Source organism: Sceloporus occidentalis, unplaced genomic scaffold (assembly GCF_023333645.1).
Source record: "Sceloporus occidentalis isolate IW3139 unplaced genomic scaffold, rSceOcc1.0.p SCAF_3, whole genome shotgun sequence".
NCBI lineage: Eukaryota > Metazoa > Chordata > Lepidosauria > Squamata > Phrynosomatidae > Sceloporus > Sceloporus occidentalis.
The window spans coordinates 138,741,272-138,766,962 of NW_028316983.1; the positions used below are offsets into that span (position 1 = coordinate 138,741,272).

A 25,691-nucleotide genomic window follows, 5' to 3' on the forward strand; every position below is an offset into this window, starting at 1 on the left:
CCTGAAAATCAGCTACCATGTGGGTGAAAGTGAAACTGAGCATGTTTTCCAGAATTAATTCATAACTTTAAAAAGACTTTAAATCTACCCTTTGAAAACATTTTCAGAGAGGTTTATAAATGCATTGAAACAAAACATAACTAATGAAAATTATAATAGTACTAAAATTAAAAACAAGAACAGGGATAAAAGCAGCACAGAACTAGTTGCAAGTATTCTTTTGTTTAAGTGCCAGGAAACAATAAATCTTATTTGAGTGTTTCTGTCTTCTGTGTCCATGGAGCTCTTATTTCATCATTTTACTGACTTGATCTAATCTAATGTAATAGACCTTGGAAAGGAGAGGACAAGCATGGCAAATTTGAGCCATACGTTCTAATGATTCTTAATAAGCACAACATAGAACATGTCTTCAAGGTTCTTTGCTGTGCTACTAGTCTCACTTGAGTACTGCTTAGCCATGCAGTACTCAAAAACTGTATTGAGGGCAGAGATGCAGTATTTGTTTGCAATAAGCTCTGCTAGAATATGTTTGATAATGAGTTCTTACCGGTATGCAGTCAAACTCTTTGAGTTTTCTTTTATTTCCTTTCAAGTGATTTCTCTACCTGTTCTATATCCTTTAACATGCTAGAAGGCCAAGGGGTTAATTAAGCTCCACATGACAAAAGAGGGTACTTGGATGCAACCACCTCAACCATTCATATCTCCACATTGAGAACTCAACTCATCTACAGATTCTACAAACAGAACTGGATTTTGACAGGAGCATTAGTCTTAGCAACAGGGTGCCATCATCAGGCTTTTGGGTGGGACTGTCCTAAAGTTCACCATCCCTCTGGAGGAGAGAAGTCTAAGTAATGAGTAGTCTCACAGTCACATCAGTAGGAATTTGCTTCTTATGTACTGTATTTTCTGGCGTATAAGACCACTTTTTAACCCAGGAAAATCTCCAAAAGTCAGGGGTCGTCTTATATGCCGGGTGTAATTTTATAGGGCAGGTGTTGAAACTTCCGAGCTGGACTGGACAATCTGCAGTCGCCACATATGTAACTGAAGGGCGGAGCAAGCTGCAGGCGTCCGGAACGCCCGGGGTATGGAAAAAAGAGCCGTGTTTGCAATACCGCTCTGATAGTCTTGGAGACAGGGAGGGTTGGGCAGGCAGAGATAGCTGACCAATCCAAGCAGGCTTTGTATACAACAAGTTTTCCTGCTAAGTACCTGCATGTCATAAGCATTTGAATTAAAATTACCATATTGAAATCAAATCTGATGTTTTTTTAATTTCTATTTGGTTTGCATTGGAAGAGGGGTAGTCTTATACAGCGCGTATATCCCAAACTCTGTATTTTAACTGGAAAAGTTGGGGGTCGTCTTATACGCCCAGTCGTCTTATACGCCGGAAAATACGGTAAATAAGAGGTATTTGTTGAACATAATCATGAGTCATTAGTCACTGAAATAGTCTTGAGTCTCCTATATTATGTAAAAAAAAATCCCCAAATTGGATCAAGATTCAGTAGTCTAATGTGTATATGAGCAAGAGAGTATAGAAAGATGACAGAAATGGTCAGAGAGCAGGGTACTTTCTTATTACTTAAAAAGGCTGCAAAGGGTTTAGATTTTATTATGTGTTATGAAGGTTGTCAATGTTGAGATAATATATATTTGTATAGATAACTGTCGTGTTAATTTTCAACAATTAGGCGGTTTGCTGAGGCTCTTCATATTGATGACAGTTCCGACCCTTTTAATGTCCGTGCCTCTACACCTAAGTACAGTGATATCTTGAAAGAGGATGGCAGGTAGGTATCTTCATCATTCAGTAGTTTGTATATTTTCCTGTGAGAAGGTAGTGTTTCCATACAAGTAGTTGTATGTGTAGTATCAGCGTTAAAAGATTATGACAGTAAAATAAACTTGGATACAGTGCGCCCGCGGCATATGCGGGCGCACCTTACGCGGCTTGAGCATACGCGCTCAAGCCGCGGGACGCGCACGGGGTGGAAGGGGCGGCGCGTCCCATTCAATTAAATGGGCACGCACGCCTGTTGCGCGCCGCTGCGCCGCCGTGCACGAGCCCCATTGTTTACAATGGGGCTTGAGCATAGGCGGAATTCGCCTTACGCGGAGGGATCCAGAATGGATCCCCGCGTAAGGCGAGGGCCCACTGTATTACAATTTTTAAACACTGTTAACATTCAATCATGTGTTTTTAATTAATATGAATTTCTTTTCACTGACATGCAATTGAGAAAGCTCTCTGCATGTTTCCCTTTTCTCCAGTGAGTGTTTCACTGACTTGCATGGTTTCATGAGATAAAGTTATATGTAATCACAGTAGTGATTTAACAGTTACTGTTAAAAATAATCACGCATTGTTACATGGAGATTGATTTTTAACCATAAGTTGGATATATGATTAGCGAAATTCTAAACTCTTCTACTCCCTTCTTTCATAAGTAGTTTGACCTTTCATCATGGGCAGATGTGACTGGTACTTGTTTTATAACCTGAAAGTGCTTCAGAGTTTGGATGTTTTTACCCCATTAACTAACTGCAATGTAAGCCATCCCAAATCCACATGCAGTGTTAGGACAGAATTAAGTGCACTACTGCTAACATTAACAACTATAAAATTAAAACAGTGGTGAATATATATTTCCTGGAATTCAAATGGATTTTTTAAAATGTGTTTCAATGCTGTAGTTAACAATTACCTTTGTATTTATACTAAGTGATGTAATTCTTCATTATTGCAGAAAAGATCTAAAGTTTGTCAATGAAGTTGAGAAAGAAATGAAAGCTCTTATAGAAGCAGTCAATAAGGTGAGTTAGAGGGTTTATTTCCAGAAATATTAATTAAAAGAGATGTGTGTGCATTTTAATCATATTCAGCAATAAAATTGATTTTTCTAAGATTTTAAAGGGAAATTTGTATGAATATGTATTGTGTAAATAAAAATGTGTATTAACTTCAGCCTATCAAATAGTTACAACTTGCCTTAATGGTTAAAAGTTAAAAGTTCTGAGCTAAAGAAGTGATACATAGTCACATGTGATAATTGTCTAGTCCAGTGATGGTGAACCCTTTAGAGACCGAGTGCTCAAACTGCAACCCAAAACCAACTTATTTATTGCAAAGTGCCACATTCCTCTGGCTTTCTAGGTACTAACTCTGGTGAACTCTGTACTGGGGTGACTGCGCACATGCCCACAGAGAGAGCCGTGCCATAGGTTCGCCATCACTGGTCTAGTCATACCTACACTGATTATATTAAGAATACTAGAAACTACATACTTAAATCTTCCACAACCTTCATGAAATTAACATTTCTCTCTAATCTAGAGCAAGCATACAAAGAAGAGTCACTGCTTCCCACCCATGAATAGAGAACACCGCCGAATCATCCATGAGCTTGCTCAAGCTTACGGCATTGAGAGTGTGAGCTATGATAACGAACCAAAGCGCAATGTTGTTATCAGTGCGGTGAAGTATGTTGTTCCATTTTCTTGTTATAAGTGGCAAAGTAATCACCATATTAAATACTATAATATTTGTATTTACTATATTTAAATCTGTTTTATTTTTACATTTGCAGTGTTCAAACATTATATATATATTCTTTGTGTGTCAGATATTTTGCTACAATATTTTGTGCTGAGGGGAGAAATGCATTCCCATGAGTCCATTGACTGAAAATGTTGCCCATTTGATTCTACTAAAACTTTTAAATATATTTGGACATCAGAAATTCAAATTAACATCATGCTACATTTCAGTATAAAACAAGTCAACATTAATAACCACAAGTTGGTTACATAACCGCACTATATCCCACATGTTTATAGACTCTTGTGTTTTGTCTTATTGATAGAACTTCTGTTTCTGTACCTCAGTACTTCATTTTATGGAGTTTGTCACTGTTTTTTTTTTCTGTATGACACAAGTACTTACTAATAATTTTAAATAATTTATAGTATTAAACAAAAAGATTGTCTTAATTTGTAAATTTATTGTGAAGAGAAAATTATATAGGAAAATCATTTTCCTTTTACCGTTAAAATTCTCATATTTCAGAATATGAGAGAATGAGAATTGCAATCTAGTGCTGTAATGTAAGGCATCGTGCGATCAGTCTTTTGATATTATGGCTTTTTTTCTTCAGAGGGAAATCAGTCTGTCCGACAGTTTCTCTGACATCGTTGCTTACCAAGGAGAGGCAGACTAGACCCCCACCACCTATTCCTCATCATAAACAATCAGAGAAGTATGTTCATTACCTTTCAAATAAATATTTGTGTTGGCTTAATCATTGGTTTATCATTGGTTTCTTACAAACTGACTATGGGTACACTAATGAGCAAGGTGCTCAGTTGATGATTTGTTGTTGTTGTTAACTGCCTTCATGTCGATCTTGACTCATGGTGACCCTATGGATGAGACATCTCCCCCCCGCCCCTATCCTCTACTGCTCTGCCCAGCTCCTGCAAACTCATATTCTTGGTCTCTTTAATAAAGTCCATCCATCTAGCATGTGCCCTTCCTCTCTTTCTACTTCCCTCCACCTTTCCTAACATTATTGTCTTTTCCAATGATTCATGCCTTCTCATGATGTGTCCAAAGTATGACAGTCTAAGTCTTGTCATCTTGGCCCCTAGGGATATTTCTGGCTTGATCTTCTCTAGGACCCATTTGTTTGTCCTTTTGGCTGTCCATGGAATCCTCAGCATTCTTCTTCTGCACCACATCTCAAATGAGTTGATTTTCCTCCTATCTTCTCTCTTGACTGTCCAGCTCTCACATTCATATGTGGTAATAGGGAATACAATGGCTTGTAAGATTCTGACTTTTGTGCTGAGTTGTATGTCATTGCATTTTAGGATCTTTTCTAGTTCTTTCATAGCCACCCTCCACATTCTTACTCTAGCGTTAGCTATGATGTCACTGCTGTTCTTCACTTTAGTGACACCCAGTACTATTGCTGCCGCCCAGTAGTTGTTTTCCTATGTCATTCTCCCTCCCCCCCATTATTGTTGAATTTACTGTTTCCCTACCCTTCTCCTCCCTCCTTTTCCTTTCCCCCCTCATCATCATCTTTATTTTTGTCTCTCATCTGTCTTCTGGCCTTTGTTTGATTTTCCTGAGAAAATATGTAATATGTAATTTGATTCTAAAGGGATTCAAGAAGACATGGGATTGCTCAAGCAGAGTAGGGGCTAAGGCAAGGTTTCTGAAAGAAGGACCCAGAATCATTCTCTTCCTCCCTGTGTAATGAGTGAGAAAAGGAAATGGAGGGATTAGGACCCTTGTGCTGCATTACAAATTTCCAAATCAGTGCTGTAATTGTCTGTTTAATGGAGTAAGAAGAGATAGGCATTGGCATCATATTCTGATTTACACAACCACTCCTTCCTCCCCATCTGGATTTAGACCTGAAAAACCAAGACAAAGTATAGGTGTGCAGAGGGCAAGTTAGCACAGTTTCTGACATTGTACAACATTATTGCTGACATGTAATGTGCCTGTTCAAGCCTCAGGTGTAGCTTCCAGTTTCTTGGTTTGTGGAGCTTGAACCAACATGGATAGCCTTAATTGTAGTCTTAAACCGCAGGTATTTTTTTAATCATTAAATAAATAAGTAGAACTGGGCCAACATCTGTGGTTTAATTAGCTTGCAATTCTGCTTTCCAGGAGCAGTACAACCAGTTTTGTTCCTCTGTATCAAGAGTGGGCAACTTTGGAAGGCTAGAAGGCTGCAGGAGACCTTGAAGGGATGCATCCCTCTCAACCACATCTGTGTGCACAAAATAAAATCCTCTTTACTCCAAATGTACTCTAGGGGAGATGGGGTCATTGCTTGAAGGCATTTGTGGGTCATTTTAAGCCCAGAAGAGGCCTTGTTTAACATCAGAAACTGACTAGTGGTAACATACTGTTTCAAACAAAGATATCTTCTGAGCCTAAATTGGCTCAACCTTTCCCCCAGGCATGGTAGAAATGCCTCACAGGCACCTAATGGAGGACATTTTGGGCAAAAAAATATTTTTGTATAATTTCTCCTTTTCTTATTTCTTACCTCTTTTTGGCCCAGGGCCCTCCAAATATGGTGGAAATGCCCTCCACACACCCTATAGGGCATGGAGGGCATTTTGGAGTGAAAAAAAATGAAAAAAATATTGACTCCTGGAGGCCACAAAAATGGCTTGGGGAGTTACATGCTGCCCATGGACAGCACTGTCCATTCCTACTAGATTTTTAGACATTTTTCCCCAGTATGTAACATTTATTTGGTTATCTTTGATGAAAAGGGTGACACCTGATTTATGGAAGAGCAGGAAATATCTGTGGTATATTTGTGTTCTATTAGTACAAGATTTCTAACACTTTTTTGAACTATAGAGCATTCTTATTACTCATCGGGAAAACTTTACAAGTGTAAAGTTGTACAGTGGGCCCTTCATATCCACTGTGGTTTGGTTCCAGGACACCCATGATACCCCAGTCCATGGATACTCGTCCCATTAAATACAATGGCATAGTTAAATTGTATCCCTTACATAAAATGGCAAAATCAAAGTTTGCTTTTTAGAATTTTTAAAATATTTTTAAGCTCTGGATAGTTGAATCTGTGGATCCAGAATGCGTGGATATGGCAAGCCAACTGTACTCATGTTTTAAATATGCTGCTTATTGACAGATTTTAAATAGGTGTTTGTCAAGTGATGAACAGTCTTGACTGATGTGATATCACCTCCTCTAGGCCAACAGATTGGGGGGGGGGGCTTGTTGTGAATGACTCCAGAGCAAGAATTTTCCCTCCTCTCTTAGGGAAGCCCTGTTTGGTTAGCAAAAGTCAGGTAGAATGCATAACTACGACTGACATCAGTTCCTTTCCCTCATTACTATTAGGGATTTACATGCAGAGGAAATATTTCAATTAGAAAGTTGCTTCCCTTTTTATGCTTGTTCAGATTTTATACCTTTACATATATATTATCACAGTTTTAGTAAATAAAACCCTTCCTTTTCTTTTCTTTTTTTTAAACTTATACCCATCCTTCTCCCAACATGGGACCTAAGGAGCTCACAGCAATTTAAGATGATCAACATAATATTTTCCTATCTGAAGCATTGTTCATCTGATTCTTGATTGGATTCTATAACATTTTTAGCCATGGTCACAGCCACAGGGAAACACAGAGATGTGTAACTGGCAGTCTATAAAGCTGTTAGTGCTGAAGCAATATTTCATGGAAGAGTATTCCATACGTTAGTCTCAGTGCAACTCATTTTTAATCCAGCTGTATTCAGTATCACTCGAGAAAGAAATCTGAGCTTAATAAAAAAATTATATTGTTAATAGTCGCAGTTACAAATGTTTTGTTCACAATAGTGGTGGAGAAATTTAAAGAATTAGTCTGTTTTGAGAAATCTAGGCATCTGAGGCATTCTAATATTCCTTTTTAGCTTGCCTTCTCCTGTCTTTTGTAGCAGCTTTGAGTATTGTCTTCAAGCTGAGGGGCTTTTCTAGTTTCTAGTCATAGCTAGGGAGCTGAAAGAAAGCTCCTCCATTTTGCTGTCATTTGTAAAGTGACCCTGCTTGCTGAATACGAGAAGCTACTGTTGGATCCGTCAAGAGTGCTCCCACATTACCAAAAACAGGAATCCATCAGTATGATCAGTTTCCTTTTCGCATAGAATTTTTGTGCATATATTTTCCAATAATTAAAAAAATAACAAGAACATTGTGTTACTTTCAGGTATGGGAATATCAACACAGAGAGAGGAGCCAAAGAGGAGCCAATAATTGACTACTTTGATGTACAGGACTGAAAAGATCAACATGGAATTATGCTGCTGAAGAATGAAAGTAAAGCTGTTGGTGTGTTCAGGATCATTTTTGTCAAAATGCACTCTATTTAGTCTGTTCAGATGTCCTTGTGGAAATAGCAGATGAAGACAAATTATCCATCACTTTTTAAACATAACGTGAGAGACGTAACCAGTTTTGGGTGAATGAACATATTTTCTAATGAAATATATATCCATAGTTAATTTCTGATGTAAGGCTTGGAGTATTTTAGAACTAAATTAACAAGTGGTATCTAATGCATTCAGCTGTATAAAATAAGTGAATTCCTTTTTATTTGGGTCATGCTTCTTGGTACAAGACTAGAGAAGAAAAAGTGGCTCTGTGCAGGTCATCTCTTCACACAGTTACAGTCATATAAGGGGAGAATGGGGCTGCACATACTGGCCCTGCACCAAAGCTCTTCTCCCAAGTCCCATTCCTCCATACACATGAAATGGAAAAAACAGGCATTAGGGGAGTTGCTTTACATATGTTGCCCCCTACTGTGATATAGATCCCTCATCTCCTGTGAAGAGTAGGTCAGTTCAGAGTCACCTCCTCCCCCGCACGCACACACGCAAAAGCAGGCTGACAAAGGTGCAGGGCCAAGGCCAGCACAATTTTCCACTCACCCCCCATGCTGTTGTAAACATGTTGGGGACTAGTACCCAAAAAGGTCTAATATCACTAATAACCATCAGCTGAAGTAAGCATGAGTTGTCATGGATGAAATGTGAATGAAGAAAGGTTCAGATTATATTCATGGTTCCAGATAAATTTATAAAAATCATTTTTTAGGTAATAAAGCGTCAATCCAATTAGCATTTTTGATCTAGAGCACCTTGTGAACAGTAAAACTGGTGAGTTGTTACATTTTTACCCATAGTTTGTTTCTGAACTTTCCAGGTACAGATAATGTCAGGTGCCTAATGAATGAATGGGTTAGAATAGTATTCAGTTGTCAGTCTTTATTTTAGAAACCCACTTCTCTCTTATTGTTCACTTAGGGTTGTGTGCACAGCTGTGCTGGGCTTGTGGTGATAAAAAATAAACTTAATTAACATCAATTTAGGTTAATGAGGAAAGAAATTCTGGTCAGAATGTAACTGAACATGGCTGTTGTATTTAGAAAAAATAATTGCCAACAATGTCCTTCCTTTTTGGAACCTGTCAGTTTTCTTGTCAGCTGCTGTAAGAGGCAGACATGTGTATGCTATCCTCTGTTTCACCTTTTCTTAGTGGGCAGCTTCTGATAATCAGCTGTCACAGTTACAGGAGTGCCAACATTGACACTTATTGCTGAAAATGTAGCATGGGTGTTACCTGAGGATATACTTTAGTCAGTATTGTCTGTTCTGTTCCACTGGTTCCTTGACTTTGCATAAAAAGTTTCAAGCAGCCTTTTATCATTGTGCAGGAAATCTTGAAGGCAATTATACTACCCATATTTGGTTTGTGAATAAATGAACATATAAAATATTGTTGCATTATGACTTGGAATAGAGAGAGGGACTTGGAATTGGCCTCCTAATAGCTAAACACTCTAACATAAAAAGTCTCAAATCATAGCATAATTTTGATGTGTTGTACACAGAAGCGTAGAATTAGATAAAGCAGCTCTTAACATATTTGCACCTCTTATTCTTCATTTAGACAGTTTGTTTACCTATTCTGCATGTACACACAAATGTTTTAGATAACTCATTACAACATAACAATGTACCTCATCAAAGAAATGGTGGAATTTTGTTTCACAGGAGTATAGGTGAATACTTACTTGGCATTGTTAGCCAAAATGCCTAAAACCTGAGCACAATGGTGCCTTTTCCAAACATCTTAAAGGAAGAGCCCACTCTCTTTTCTATGTACATGTGGTGAAGTTATGTCATTGTTGCCCCATCAAAGGATTGCTTCCTGTATGGTTGGGTCTTTGCATATCCCAAATAGTTTTTGTGTTCGTCTCACCAATATTAATGTTTTTATTAAATTTATATTTAACAGAGGAAGCAACAAATACATGTCAGTGCAGAATGAATCCAAGTGGATATGGAGTCATGCTCAGCAAATCAAGCATAGTTAAGATGCACATTTCTTTTCACCTCTTGTTTTGGGAAGGGTTTTCACATCTGCTCAAGCTGACGTGCAGATAATTCTGCATGTGGTTATAGAATGCAATGCCTTTTTGTGTCAACTCCCTTGGCCAAAGTCCATGAGTGCAGAAAGATTTATTCTCACTTTGCAATTTTCATACAGTGTGTTGTGTTCTTAAGTGATTGGTTCTTCTGTTGCTTGGTGAAAAATGCCATGTAGACATTAATGGATCTGGTATTCCCTTTGCTGGTTTTGCAAAATTTTGGCATGTCTTACATGGAGCTGAATTCTCAGCTATTGTTTTGAAATTACAATTCTCATTTGTTTACATATGATATCGTTTTTGCATTATCTGGTACGTGAAGTGAAAGGAAAAACCTGTTGAAAGCAAATGTTGCAAACTCTTCTATTTTGCAATTATGAAATGGGCAATTCAATTTATATATGCAGATGCCTGATGCAGGTAGAGGTTAAGGCTGATACTTTGTAATATTTACATATATTCAAAATTGCTTGGATTACTCAATGCTCTCTGTGCACCAATTTGTGTGTAAGCTAAAGTTGTGAAAATTGCTATGGAAACCATTCCTTATGCCATTTCTCATGATGTATTTCATGATGAAGTAAAGAATATTGATTTATGATCATTTTTAATAAGTTATTTGTTGACTTTATATGCACAAACGCGCACAACCTGTCTGCTTTCAAGCTCAGTGGTGTAATAAACAACAAACTTTATAAATCTGTAATAAAGTTCAAGTGTTCAGACAGATATTATTTGGATTTTCTTAATAGTTTTTTGGCAGTAAAATTGGGATACTGCTGAAATATTACTGGAAGGCAGAAATGAGATGAATGTGAAGATACAAAATCCTATGATAATAATGATTTGTTTTGTTACCTCAGCAATTAAAGAATATATCCCAGCTACTGCCTGGACTATTAATACACTTGTGTATGAAAATGAACACATGTAGTTCTATCACACAGCAATCTTGAGACATTACAAAAATGAAACAAATTAAAATATGCATAACAAGCATGTTGGTTCCTCATCAAAGCTGACACTCATGCTGTGCCCCATGGGCCTTTAGGGATCCTACAAGGATCTGACCAAGTGCCTCTTCCACCTGCAAAACAATTGGCACCTTGAGATTGGAAACAATGAAAACAATCACACCCAAATGGTGCCGTTAGGGGCTATTTGCTATTAATTACAACAACTGCAGCACTAAGGTGCAATCAATATAAATGGCTGTTTACAAATATCAGATTTGTTAGTGCCCTGTTCAATTTGTAATCGGTTATAATAGCAAGTAAGAATTTTTTGGAAAAAGGTATGGAAAGATGTCTTCTACTTTATACTAGCATTCACTAACTGATGCTAATTTAAGCAATGAGATTCTGTATTGCATCCTGAGTCACAAAGGGACAAAAATTTGCATATGTGAACCTGCTGAGTTGGATCTAGGATCCTCCTCATGGAAGGAATAGTTCTCACTAAAGGTGCTCTGTCTATTTTGGGGTGCTCCCCCCATTCACAAGCTTCTATGTTGCACTTTCAGGGGGTTGGCAGGGCTGCCATTGCTGGGTGGGGAGACAAAGGGCAGTGAAGTCCAGTTCTGCCAACTCTGTTGCACATGTCTAAATGTAGATAGATTCCACTTAATTATGGATAGATTCCACTTATGGCTCCTGCCAGCTATAAATTCCCACCCATACAATGTTCTTCCTATCTTCTTTCTACTTGGAGATGGTGAGTAACTGCTAGAGCAGAACTAGGCAACTTCCAAAAGTTACTGGGTTCCAGCTCCCATAGAGACTCATGAAACCTCACTTTTGACTGTGTTGTTTAGGGTTGATACGATATGAGTTGTAGTCCAACATCTGGAGGACCACATGTTCTCCACAAGCTAGAGACTTATGAAAATACAAACTAGAAAACATGTTTTAGTTTTCTGGTTGTACAAAAGACATCCAACTTTAGTTCTGGAACTTTAGAAAGACAAGTTCTTACATTCAAATCTGTTTTCAAACAATAATAAGCCTTGGTTATCCAGTGAATACAAATGCTAACATTTGAAACCGTATTGTATAAAAAATTCAACACAGAAAGCTGATCACAAAAGTTATTTTTAATGCCATAGCAAATGCTGTTTAAAAGCAAACTTATTGCTAGGAATAGGTGATGATGGAGACAAGATGCATTTTATCTTGGGCTAATTTAAAGGGGATGAGCTACTGTAGAACTATCTGACCCCAGGCAGGCAGTCAAGCCCAATCTGAAACTGTTGGTTCTTGGGAAAGAGAGCAGTAGGTACTGAGGTTGTTGGGGTTATAGGAAGCTGAATGGTGCACAATCCTGTGAAGAATGGTGCTACCACCACCACCAGTTGGGTCTCTCTAGCTATGCAGATCTGTGTTTATGAGAAAGAGTGTTGATCTTGTGCAGTGGGGAAATGGCATAATATGAGATATGCTCAGCATTGCAATTCTTCATTAAGAGTTTGAAAAGTGTGCCTTGAGAGGTAATTTCTTAATGGTTATTGGCATTATGGTATTATGGACTTCTTTAGATATATCTGTTCAGCCAATTAAGCATGTCTTTCCTTGCTTCTTCAATGTAAGGCTTATCTTGAGGATTAATGTCTTCCTTTTTGCGATGTACAAAGCCATGGGTTTGTCCAGGATAAATTTTCACTTCAAACGCAGTTTTGCATTGTTGCTTTAGCTTCTGCTCTAGTGCAGTGACCTACAATAGAAAATATCTTAGTACAGGTTCTGAATTAATGTCATCCTACAATTGACAGGACTCACTTATCTCCTGTTAGCACACAGAAGGTTCTGAAAAATTGATGGAAAGACTAAATTTCCTTATCCAATTGAAATTATTAAGTGTGAGTCCTTATTACTGTACTGTAGGGAGAGCTCAGGCTATTTTATATTCCATGGCCTAAATCTAATTGTTAATCCCAGCTAGAGTACAGACATTGGAACAGTGGGAAGGTGGGACATCAACAACTAAGGGGCTATACAGACCGCCCTAAAGGGGCGATCTGTAGCCACCCCTTTCCTGACTGGATCAGGGCTGCAGCAACCACACACTGCGGGTCTGATCCGGCCTTTGGAGGATGCAAAAAGGAACCACAAAAAATGCTCCTTTTTGTGCTCTCCAAAGGGCACCATAGCCACCATGGCACAGCTCTATGGCACCCCTTCGGTGTTGCATCATTTGGATACAGCACCAGAGGTGCATCATTATGGTGTGCACCGTCTGGAGCAGCATGCACCATCATGGCACCCTGGCGAAGTAAGGGCAAGCGTCATCAAGATGCTGCGCCCTGACTCCACCCACAGGCCGGCCTTTTGGGCCAGTCTGTTCAAGCCCTAAGTTCCAGTTATTCAGTACTTCTACTCTAGCTGAGACTAACAATTGAATTTAAGCCCATATTCCTCATTTGCACGTATGCAAGAAAATCAAACATCACAACCATTTTACACATGATTGATGCTTTTCTTTCTTTTAGGAATGAGGAACTATGCACAGTTTTACATTAGTCATGAGGGCTAGAAACTGAGGATGTTTTTACATGTCTAGCCAAAGACATAATGACCCCCAATTTGATATGATTGCTTTGCCATTTGTTTATCTACCCTGAAACAAATAGCAAAGCAGTCATGACCACTTTAAGAAATGACCATCACTGTTCAGCTCATAGGACAAGAAGTCAATTCACTCATGTACTATTTACTTCTTCTTTTTAACTGTGCAGTTTAAAAACAGTACTTGAAAAAATGTGTTGTAAGTGCAACTCCTGATGCTATTTTGAAACATGAATTAGCACAGTAATTTTAATTTAGTACATTTATCTTGCCTTCAGAAACAATTGACCTTTTATAACTTTTTCTGCCACATGTGTACCAGTACTTCCTTCTCATTAAACTAATTCTCATAGGTTTAATCACCCAAACCTAAAGCAGACAATATCAAGTATTAATGAAGGTCTGGTTGTTGTTCCACTTAAGAAAGAGATTTAACTTAAAAGAAACAAAACAACCACAACTATAACATTGTTTGAGCAGAGCTGATAATGATATACATAGGTACACCTTATGACCGTTAAATATCTGAATGGATCATTAGCGTTGTCCACTAGAGTATTGAAAATGTTTTGGAATTTAAGAAAAGAGGGATATATTGTGTTCACAGAATTCATTTTCCACAGTTAATTTTTGCAGACTGGTACATTGTTCTTACATTACTTGATGCATAATTTAATGATTCTGCATTTTGAAACATCTTACTTGGTCAAGAGGAATTATATCATCATTCTCTCCAAAAATGAAAAATGTGGGGTTTTTCAGCTGACAATTGTCCTCTGTAAACTTGATGACTCCTAGAGTAAATTTGAGGGGGAAAGCTACATTAAAATTAAATGACAACACTTTCATTAAGTAAATAGCTTTGTATCTTTGGCATTGCATTTTTTGTCATTCCAGGATGTTATGTAGGAGCTCTTCATTTTCTGTTTCACAGAGACATAAACTTGAAAAACAGAATCCACTAAAAGTGATTGTGATGCTAGCGAGTTTGATATGAAAGCAGGTTTCAGGTCAGAAGTTTTGTCTTTTGACCTTGATATCATCCCTTCCATCCATGACTATTGCTTATGCAAAGCCTAAAATTAGCAAAATTATATATGATGTGACACCTAGTCCCTAAACTGTCCTTCATAAGACAGAACTCTATCCTATACTCTATAAGGAAGAGATAATTTATTTTTACCTCTTGTCCTAAGCAAAGTTTGTTTTGTAACAGTTTTCTAATTTGGGGGTATTAACCAAGAAATTCAGTTCATGATTCAGTCTAGCATAACATCAGATCTGTAAAACCAAGGAAGCTTTAGGTGTTTTCTCTCAAAACAGCAACCTTCTATGCTGAACAGTTTACTGCTCTTGATGCTTTCAAAAGTAATTTGTAATCTGGTGCAGAAGTCTGGTGGTCAAGGTAAAAATATTTTTAAAAATCTAATTAAAAGTGATTTTAAGAACATACAAAAGCCTATATTGATTGGACCAACAACAGTTAATCCAGAGGTGAGCAACCCAGTGTCTTCCAGATATTTTGACTGCAGTTCCCAAAAGGCCAGGCTATCATGACTTATGGTCTGGACTGTGGGCCCTAAGGAACAAAGTCTTAAAACTAGGTTTTTAAAATGGTTGGTGGTAAGAATCATGATGATGATGCATAATAAAAGACAACCAGTCACAAAACAACATATATGGACATAATTTAGAATTAACTTGAGATAGCTTTTCAAGTACTACATGCACATAATTTCAGTCAAAAAATATGATAGGGTCATATGCTAATCGAAGACCAGCAGGTTCCTCAACAGATTCAGCAACTATATTTGACAAGCCATTTTAAAAAAAATCACAATAAAATAAATAATAAAGGTTTGCTTTTTGGGATGTATATATTTTCAATATTTTCAAGCCGTGGATCATTGAATCCATGGATAAATAATCTGCGGATACGGGAGGCCAACTATACATCTCCCAGCGAAGGATCTCAGCCTAAATGTAAAATGGTGACCACAAAACAGCTAAAAGGTTCTCTTTCATATTATAAAGTATAGTACAGACTATGTGATGTGTGAACTAATTCTGCTTAAATGATAAGTAACAGGATATATTCTCTAAAGAGCATGGAAGTGTAATCAACCTTAATGGCTCCGTACTGTGACAAGACAAAAGCATGTTCCAATTGGAAGGGTCATTTTCCTTTCATTATCTCTCCCTCTGTCATGCATGCAGAGTTATCAATCTATGTAGACTCCATTGTACCACCTGACCTACCGTAAATTGATACGCCAGCCTTCAATTCAGAATATTTCAACATCAAGTGATGAACAGCAGCTCCACCCCAGCAAAATCCAATGACACCTATCTTCTTTGCCTTACATTGTTCCTTCAGATACTTCAGGACCACATCTGCTTCCCTGAGACACAAAAATATAAGTGAGTGAAGAAATCAATTAGAAACCATTTGTTGTTGTTGTTGTTGTTGTGTGCTTTTAAGTCGTTTCCAACTTATAACAACCCTAAAGCAAACCTATCACAAGATCTTTTGAAGGTAAGAGTGTGTTGCTTGCCCAAGTGGGTTTACATGGCTGAGCAAGGATTTGAACCCTGATCTCCAAAGTCATAATCCAATGCTCAAACCACTACACTATGCTGGCTTTGTAGAAAACCATTAGTGGGAACATTTACGTGTGCTTGACTGTAGCATTTATCTGCTACAGAGGAGCATGGACATGAGATAATTAACTGAGCCAGGACGACTGTTTAGATTACATCAATGGCAAAGCTGTCAGGCAAAAATTTTGTTATTGAATGTATAGGTAAATTGCTCGCAGTGATAAGGAAATAGGTGGAAACACCTCTGGAAAATGAGAACATGGTATGGAACTTAGAAGTTCTGAATAAATAGGTGTCTCAGTCAAGTACACTGGAAACATAAAAAAGAAGTATAAAAATAAGCAGTGGACATGTGGACTGGCAAAGTAATATCAGAAAACTGAAGAAAGTTTTGTGAAAATATAAATGTTAACACGCTTGTTCATGCAGTCTATCTGTATGTACGAGTCTCTATAACATCTTTCAAGGGCACATGAACTCTTCCTTCAAGGAGTTATAGTGGATATATTCTGTGTATCTTTAGGGCTCTGTCACACTATACTGTTACAGCAATATTATTCCACTTTAACTGGCATGGCAACTTGGGATCCTGGGATATGAAGATTGGGAAGGGAATTTAGAATTCTCAGCCACTGAGCTCTAGTGATTCACCAAACTACAAACCCCAGAATTCCACAGGATGCAACCATAGCAGTTAAAGTGGAATAATAGTGCTATATTGCTTATCTGTTGGAGTTCCCCAGGGCTCTGTTCTGGGTCCCCTTCTGTTTTCTCTCTACACACTGTCCTTAAGTAAACTCATCAGCTCTTTTGGTTTTTCCTACCATCTGTATGCCGATGACACCCAGTTGTATCTTTCCACCCCTGACCTTTCTCCAAGGCTTGAACAGCAAGTTTCGTCTTGCCTCACAGCTTTCTCGCAGTGGATGCGCCATCAGCGTTTGAAGCTCAACATGTCGAAGACGGAGCTTCTTGTCTTTCCCCCTAAGCCCACCCTTCAACACTCTTTTTCTGTCTCTGTGGACAACATTTCTATTCAACCAGTCCAGCAAGCCCGCAGTCTTGGTTTTATCTTTGATTCTTCTCTGTCGTGTATCCCTCAGATCCAGACCACAGCCAAGGCTTGTAGATTCTTTTTGTACAATATTGTCAAAATCCGACCATATCTCTCCTCCTCTACTGCCAAGATCCTGGTCAATGCCCTAGTGATCTCCCGACTTGATTACTGTAACGTCCTCCTGGCTGGGCTTCCTCTTTCTCACCTCCGTCCTTTAATCTCTGTCCAGCATTCATCTGCACGCATTATCACTTCCACCCACCGCTCTGACCACATCTCTCCTGTGTTGGCATCCCTTCACTGGCTTCCCCTCCCTTTCCGCATTCAGTATAAGCTCCTGCTGTCAACATTTAAAGCCCTCCATGGACTGGCCCCTCCTTACTTATCAGACCTTCTTTCTCCTCACCTTCCCACTAGGGCCCTCCGTTCTGGTAGTCAAGGTCTGCTGTCTCAGCCCAGGATTTCCTCTGCCCCATCCCGGATTCGCCCCTTTTCACTCGCTGCCCCTCACTCCTGGAACCTTCTTCCCCCACAAGCAAGAGCCATCACTTCTTTAACCAGCTTCAAAACAGAGTTGAAAACCATCCTGTTCAGAGAAGCCTTCCCAGGCATTGCATAATTGTCGCTTACTATTTAATGTTCTTTTGGTGCCTGTTTATCAAACCATTTCCTGTATTGCTATGTACTGTATATGTATTATCCTACTTGAGAGTATGTATTTTCCCTGGAAGAAGATTAACCATCCATTATGAAGCCAAACCCTCCCTCCAGTCCATCTGCCTTGGTCCAGGCCTTGGAGGTAGAGAGGAACTGCTGGACCTCTTACCCTTTCCCTCCACCACTCCCTTCTCCTTCTGTGTCATGTCTTTTTAGATTGTAAGCCCGAGGGCAGGGAATCGTCTAACTAAAAAGATTGTATGTACAGCGCTGTGTAAATTTACAGCGCTTCATAAATAAAGGTTAATAATAATAATAATAACAACAACAACAACAACAACAACAACAACAGTGTAGTGTGATAGAGCCCTAAAGAAACAACTGGGGCTCAGTTGCCTAGTTTTGTCCCCACTCCCTCTTTTTCCACACTGGGTGATATCAGAGTGGTTCCAGTTAGGGTAAGGCTTAGTTCACAGTGTAACGATTATGGCACCGTGTAGCATGAGGCTATTCATAAAACAAATGGGAAAGATGCATACAGTTTACAGCTTTCTCATAAGAAAATGTTCTGGCTGATTTTGAGATCTATACATGCGACCCTCCCCACTCCTTTTGAATTGTACAGCTTTAATGGGCCAGGCATCCCATCAGACTCAAACATCCAGTGTGGAAAAATAACTACCATTTGACCTGAACTCTTACTTGTTGATATGTTTGGAATCTCGTGTTTTTATCCAATCGTCGAATGTAGCCCAATCAGAAGATGGTGTCCAAGGTGCTTGTCCTTTATAAAAGTCTGGGCAAATTGCTCTGTATAGAAAATAAATACAAGTTCATTTATCAAATACTGATTTTGAAATCCCACAATGTTAGTCTATAAAGTGGAAGTGTACGTACCCTGCAATTCTCGGCTATGTTCTTTAACAGAAAGAGCATAAATATATTCTAATGGATTAAATATTCAGAACATTTCTTTCAGGAGAAAGAACCATTTGTAAAAGGGCAGAGAAACCTCTTGCCTTCCATACTTTGTTTGATCAGTCACTGCCAGTTCAGCCAACCATGAGTAATGATGGTAATAATACTTCATCATGATCTGGAGAACCATCTGATTTATAATAGGCTGGCAGCAGGGACAATATTACCTGATAATTTAAGTTATGAAGTTATCTGGTCTGGTGAGTGGTTTGTGTGAACACCAAAACCTTTACAAAAGTAGTACAGCTGTTTTGTGTACATAAACCCATGCCGGTTGGACTTCATGGCATTAATCTAAGAAGATATGATTTCATTCCCTCCTGTATAAAATGGTAAGAGATGTTTCAAAGATCCCGTGAGAAAACCAGTATAGAAAGTACATGGAAGTATTTTTGGACCAAAGCTATTGGTTAACTTACTGAATCTGGATATGAGAACCAACCACTACTATTCTCACCATCATACATTTCATTTTATAATATCCTAGAAGCATACATGGTGCTAGAACAGATCAAGTCCGAACTATCATTGGAAGTCAGAATGTAGAAGTCAGAAGTCAGGCTGTCCTACTTTGGCCACATCGTGAGGAAAAAGGAATAATTAGAAATAGCAACAATGCTAATATATGTGGAAAGCAGTAGAAAGAAAAAGACCATATGCCAGATGGTTAGACTTGATCAGGGAAGAGACAGCCCTGGGCCTGCGGAGAGGTTGAGGACGGGTCTCATTCACAGGATAGCCATGAGCTGAAGTCAACTTGAGGTCAGTTAACAACAACAGAAGCCTAAAAATTAGCACAGCATAATTAAAAATAATGCATACCACCTGCATTCTCATGCTTTCTAATACCATATTTTGACATTTGCATTGCAGTTTGGAAATGAAAAATTCGGAGTCACTCTCTGAGATAAAGATTTAGCTTCTGTCTATTTAAATATACTCCCTATATATGCAGAAGTTTTTCCCCCCCTGTAAATTAAATACTTTCAAAATATATCCTGGCGAGGCCCTGCAGGTCTCCAAAGCCTAAGGAACATTGTAAGTCCTTCAGATATGGAAATTAGGGCTATGGAGTGTCTTTCGTTAAAACTCCCAAAGGAAGGGAAAGATCTCTAATATCTTCCTTCTGAATTTTTCCCTATCCTAAGATCAGAACTGTAAAACCAAGATTTTGTTGGTCAAGCTGGAAGAAGTGTTAATTATGTCCATTACTAACTGTAGGGGAGCAAACATTGGGATGAATCCATTTGCTATTCCCTATTAGAGTAGACCCATTAAACTAGTGGGAATTTAGTAAGACAATACTTGATTCAATGAACTGAAATTCTATTGCTTCAGTAAGTCCATACTCTATCTGGGAATAGCATTTGTTCTGATTGTTGTACTCTGCTTATCCACCTCTTGAATACCATGATGGAAGAACTTTCAAAACTTTCTCATTCCCCAAACCAGTTCAGAAATGACAAGGACCTAGCATCATCCTTCCACAGCCTGTTGATCTCTATTTTGTTTTAAACCCTACCAGCCGCAGGTTTTCCATAGCACTGAACTGTGGTGTCAAACTGGATTATTTCTACAGTGCAGATGCAGCTGGTGCCAATGGGAGCTTTCCTTCTAAAGCAAGTAGCAGCTTCAGAAGAGTATCTTGCTTCAGAACTGTGGGACAAAATGGAATCATAAAACTCCCTGTCCTTGCTTTCTCTGCTCCTCCAGCCTAGATTACAATCTTGATAATTATTGCCCCCAATCCCTAACAGTGCAGATACATTTCTAATGTTTTTTTTTTTTGCATGCAAAAACATCTTTACCATTGTGCCAAGTTTGACCCACATGTTCAGGTGAGAAGAAGAAGCCTCACTTCTGAACCCAAAGTTCAGGCATATTAACAGCAGTTCATATGATTGGGGGCGGGGAGGGGGAGCCTCCTCAGTTGTTTAATCCTGCTCACACTGCAAATCTGTTCCGTCACAATGTATGTAATTCTCATGTATTATTATTCAAAACAGTTCTGCTTGGTTGATTCTGTTACTTTGTGCAGAAAAAAGGAAAAGGTAGCCCCTTGACATAAATGTCTAGTCATAACCGACTGTTGGGGTGGTGCTCATCTCCGTTTCTAAGTCGAAGAGCCAGTGTTGTGGAAGGACTGCTCTAGTGGCTATGTGGCCAGCATGACTGCACCGAACGCTATTACCTTCCCACTGAGAACTGGTACCTATCTCTTGAACTACTAGGTTGGCAGAAGCTGGGACTAGTGACAGGAGTTCACCCCATCATGCAGCCTCGAACTGCCAACCTTCTGATCTTCCAATAATCAGAACTGGCATCTTAACCACTGAGCCACCACATCTCTTTGTATGTAAGTTTGCAAAAACAGAAAGCATGTTTGAAGAAAAATACTAGGTTATATTTTAAATACAAAGTACATAATATTTTTTTAAATAAAGTTGGATGAGGTATGAGTTCAATAAGGTATGACAGAAAAATCAGGGAAATTTCTTACATATATCCGTTAGATGTAAGCATATCAGCTATAAATCTGGTATTTGGCAGCTGCCACCCAAATACATCATGAATCACTATCACAGCTTTATCAGTTTGGTGAGAAGGTTTGTTCAGGTAAGCCTTGATGTGTTCAACAGAAACTTCATGGCCCAGCCCTTCATATTCAAACTTATCCCCAATGTTGCATGGGCATGGGTTTGCTTCATTGGCCATCTGTCACAAAACAAGATGCACAAAGGTTAATATGGCTAAAGCTTGTTAGAAACCATTCCATTATGAAGGTATACTTTCAACTTTGCTGAATTGATAGTATAGGTCACCAAGCACCAATGCGTTTTTGTAGTGCATTTTGCATTGGTGCTTGGTGATCTAGAGCCTCAGAGGCAAGACATATTTTTTAGCTTCAGAAGACCCCTCTCACATACAAAATCAAGCGACAATTTTAACTGAGATTGCCAGAAACTTGAAACAGGCAAATGTTTGAGGTAATGAGAGTGGGATCCAGACTTTGGACCAATGCAGATATGAATTTAAAGATGTCTTCAGCAACTATATATCTTTTTTCCAGTGTTTTTTAATCTACAGTATGTTTGGGGCTCTAGAAATAATAATAATAATAATAATAATAATAATAATAATAATAATACGTTTTATTTATAGACCGCTATTCCGCAATGATCATAGCGGTGTACAGTGAAAATTGTAATACAATACAAAAGTTAAACAGTTAAAGGAGGGAGAAGTCTTGTCCTTCAGGCAGTCCCTGATGTTGCTGGGTCTGCCTGATGGCTCCCTCTGAGGCTGAGATGACAGTTGAGGAGGGAGGGGCCTCTTCCTTCAGGCAGTCCCTGATGTTGCTGGGTCTGCCTGATGGCTCCCTCTGAGGCCGAGATGACAGTTGAGGAGGGAGGGGCCTCTTCCTTCAGGCAGTCCCTGATGTTGCTGGGTCTGCCTGATGGCTCCCTCTGAGGCCGAGATGACAGTTGAGGAGGGAGGGGCCTCTTCCTTCAGGCAGTCCCTGATGTTGCTGGGTCTGCCTGATGGCTCCCTCTGAGGCCGAGATGACAGTTGAGGAGGGAGGGGCCTCTTCCTTCAGGCAGTCCCTGATGTTGCTGGGTCTGCCTGATGGCTCCCTCTGAGGCCGAGATGACAGTTGGGGAGGGAGGGGCCTCTTCCTTCAGGCAGTCCCTGATGTTGCTGGGTCTGCCTGATGGCTCCCTCTGAGGCCGAGATGACAGTTGGATTGATTGTCTAGAATAGGAGATTGCATATTGGGGTCCTAGTATGTGAAGTAGGCTTTAGTATACCCAGTACTGTTATATATTGTTAAGCAAATGATTTGTTTCATTAAACTTTAATGGGGCACTAATTTTGCAGGACAGTTAAAAAGTACACGTGGGCTCAATCTAAACCAAAGTGAAGGTGGAGAGTCACAGTGCCAATACACTCTACACTTGGACTGGGGCATCTGTGCTTAAAATAAGAGGAGTATAGTTTCATCTTTAATGTCATGTCTGCTTTAGTCCTTAGTTATCTTTACAGCAGATGCATCAAAAGCAAGGGGACTTCAGTTAATCATGATTACCATGAACAGGAAAGCAAATCTGTATGAACTATGTGTAAATAAACTGAACACGTATTTCTGAATTCAAATGACTTATTCTTCAGTAAGCATACCTAGGACTGAACCCTGAATTGTGCTGAAATCATAATCAAGCCTATTTCTTTAGTACAGAATCTAATCTATTTAATTCAGGATCTTTACATTTGCAATGTGTTAGGAGAACTGTAGAACACTCTAGTAAATTATTAACAAATCACCGTCTTTGTGATAGTTGACAGTATATATAGAACTGAGTTCAACATGCTGTTTGCATGCATTATGGGATTTCTCCCTCTCCGCTCTCCCCTTCCCTTGCAGCCTTAGGAATCACCAGAAAACTACAGTCTCCCAACCAAAAATCTGCAGTGCAAAAGTGAAATCACCCCTGTGACTGGATTTCCCAGTCTATAATTTCTATTCTTTTGCCGACATGTTATTTTGTGGTGCAGTTAACATCACAATGAACATATGAGGCTGCAATAATCATATTCCTTTTTGGAGAAGTCTTGGAGTTTCTCCATGGTTCTTACAACTCTTCAAAGCTTTGAATGGTTAAATATCATAAAACACTGATATTGAGCTTTGATCACACATAACTTACATAGGTTATGTTATAGTGCTGCGAGGAAGCAGAATTTCATATAGATAACTGTTGCATCTGTCAGCTGGTTTTGCAAAAGGCACCAATTAATATTATAGCCAAAGTGTGGCCACTAGACAAGTCTGTTTATTGGACAGAAGTAGAAGTGCCAGTCCCCAGCATTTATTTGGATTGAGCATTTATTGGCTCTGCTTATCAAGAGTGGTGACGTTGTGACTTTGTAGATCTAAAAGGTTTTGAAACATTTATTTGGACTGAGCATTTATTGGCTCTGCTTATCAAGAGTGGTGACACTGTGACTTTGTAGATCTAAAAGGTTTAGAAGCAACATGAAAGAATCTTAGCTAAGAAAAGGACCCAAGTCTGACAGTCACCCAAATCCTGGAGCTGGTTCTGTTTTCCAGCTCCCACACACTGAGAGCAGGAGGGAGAAAGTTGAATCATAGCAAAAGTAACAGAGACCCTATAGGCCACCAAGTCATACATTCGCAGTCACTGGATTTAAAGTATTTTACGACAGAACTCATCGACACAACCAGCCTTTTACCACAACAGGTGTGACTTCCCTACATAATGTTTTCCTCACCATATAGTGGTCATGAATATTTTTGACCTACCATATTCCTCCAGCCACATATCATAGGGCAGTGATCCTTCTCAAATTAGCTAAAGATTTTGCTACTGTCCTGAAGGTCACACTGCCAGCCAATTATGTAGTCAAAATGATACCACATGCACATTTTGTATCTGTTTCTCACTCATCTTCCTATATTATTATTATTATTATTATTATTACTATTAACTTATATCCAGCCTCTCTTCCCGATATAGGAACTCACGGCAGCGAACAGCAAATTGAAAATGCAATTTAAAAACCATACAAAAGCATTTAAATGTGTCAATATCAAGTTTAAAAAACAATTCAACAATTTTAAAAGTTAAAATGGCTACACATTGAGATGTAAAGTGTGTTTTAAAATCTATACAAACCCTTAAAATTTAAACAGCTTTTAAAGCCCAACTGTTTGAAACAGCCTGACAGCACAAACATTTTTAAATCTTTCTGTAGTAGACAGGCATATCACACTAGATTTCTACATACCTGGAACAGAGAATCTTCTGATCTCTAGGGAGAAAATAAAGGTTGGTTTTTGCAGTGTTTCAAAGTAAATATTACAAGAGGGAAGTGAACGGTCAATGAATGCCTGCCCTTCAGGTTCTCTAACAGCGCTCACTGTACTTTCTGCAGCTGTCCTGGAAACAGAGAACAGAGTTCACTTGTTATAAAACAGGCCTAAAAGTTGACAGAAAATAACCCAGTTAAGAAATAGGAGGAGACTGAAACTCCTCCTCCCTCTTGCTTTCCAGTCATGCTTACTTAGCATTTTTCTCACTGTGTTCTTTATTTCTTTATCATTTACCCGATTCACCTCCTCCCTTAAAGGTAGAGGCATAGATTTGAAGCAGAAAATACACACTGTGTGACTTGTCACAACTCTGTTACGCTTAGCTGTTCTGTGTCTTTGTCATTGCTAACATCACATTCTTTGTTTAAATGCTTTTTAGAAAAAACAACAACATTTGTATAACTAGCTTTGATTTGCCTCCAACTAAAGTCATTATCCATGTGTTGAGATATAAAGGTTAGCAAAGTGAAATCAGCAATTAATATTTGGACTGGTGGTGGCAAAAAATGCTGGTAAAACAGCATTTGTCTTTCACAGAGCTATGGAGTTCATCAGACAAGGGAAATTGGAAGTATAATCCAATGGCAATCTGAACGCAATCATGGGGTTTAACGTTATTGTGTGATAGACTACCACACGCACATTCAGGCAATGGCATGCTATTTTCGGGCAATGGGAAGCCAGTTCGAACGCAATTCACATTCACATAAATTCGCTGAACTAGCGAATTCACAGAAATGCATTCTGGCCCCACTTTCTTTTTATTCGAAATTAAGAGAAATTCCTCAGGTGTGATGAAGTTCATTGTGTCACTACTTATTAGATAGCTCTTCTTTATGTAACCAAACAAGGAGCACATTTATTTCAGATTTATGTTGTGTAATTGAGATAAATTTGTTATATACAGAGCGGCTGTATGAAGGGTTGGCCACTCAAAAGACAATTTAGATGTTTG

General features: G+C 38.8%; 2 protein-coding genes across 5 annotated transcripts in view; one reads left to right on the forward strand and one right to left on the reverse strand.

Moving 5' to 3' along the window:
- The window catches only part of LOC149316879 (transcriptional repressor NF-X1-like), a 46,560-nt gene extending 30,720 nt beyond the window's left edge, over positions 1-15,840 (forward strand). Inside the window, exons 20-25 of one of the 4 annotated variants that reach the window (XM_089516434.1) lie at positions 1,707-1,805; positions 2,763-2,829; positions 3,350-3,495; positions 4,170-4,271; positions 7,765-7,886; positions 15,768-15,840. In XM_089516434.1, coding sequence (XP_089372560.1) covers positions 1,707-1,805; positions 2,763-2,829; positions 3,350-3,495; positions 4,170-4,271; positions 7,765-7,837 — 487 coding nt within the window. In that variant the 3' untranslated portion in view covers positions 7,838-7,886; positions 15,768-15,840. Of the gene's footprint in view, positions 1-1,706; positions 1,806-2,762; positions 2,830-3,349; positions 3,496-4,169; positions 4,272-7,764; positions 10,720-15,767 lie in introns of those variants that run through there. The other 3 variants (XM_089516433.1, XM_089516435.1, XM_089516436.1) reach the window with 3 other exon arrangements.
- Positions 12,065-24,869, reverse strand: LOC149316880 (carboxymethylenebutenolidase homolog). The gene is made up of 6 exons (XM_089516437.1): positions 24,652-24,869; positions 21,344-21,558; positions 18,568-18,675; positions 15,810-15,952; positions 14,253-14,344; positions 12,065-12,699 (listed from the first exon to the last, which is right to left on the reverse strand). The coding sequence occupies exons 2-6, from the start codon at positions 21,556-21,558 to the stop codon at positions 12,520-12,522; spliced, it is 738 nt and encodes a 245-aa protein (XP_089372563.1). The 5' UTR covers positions 24,652-24,869; the 3' UTR covers positions 12,065-12,519.
- Between the last annotated feature and the right edge of the window lie 822 nt (positions 24,870-25,691).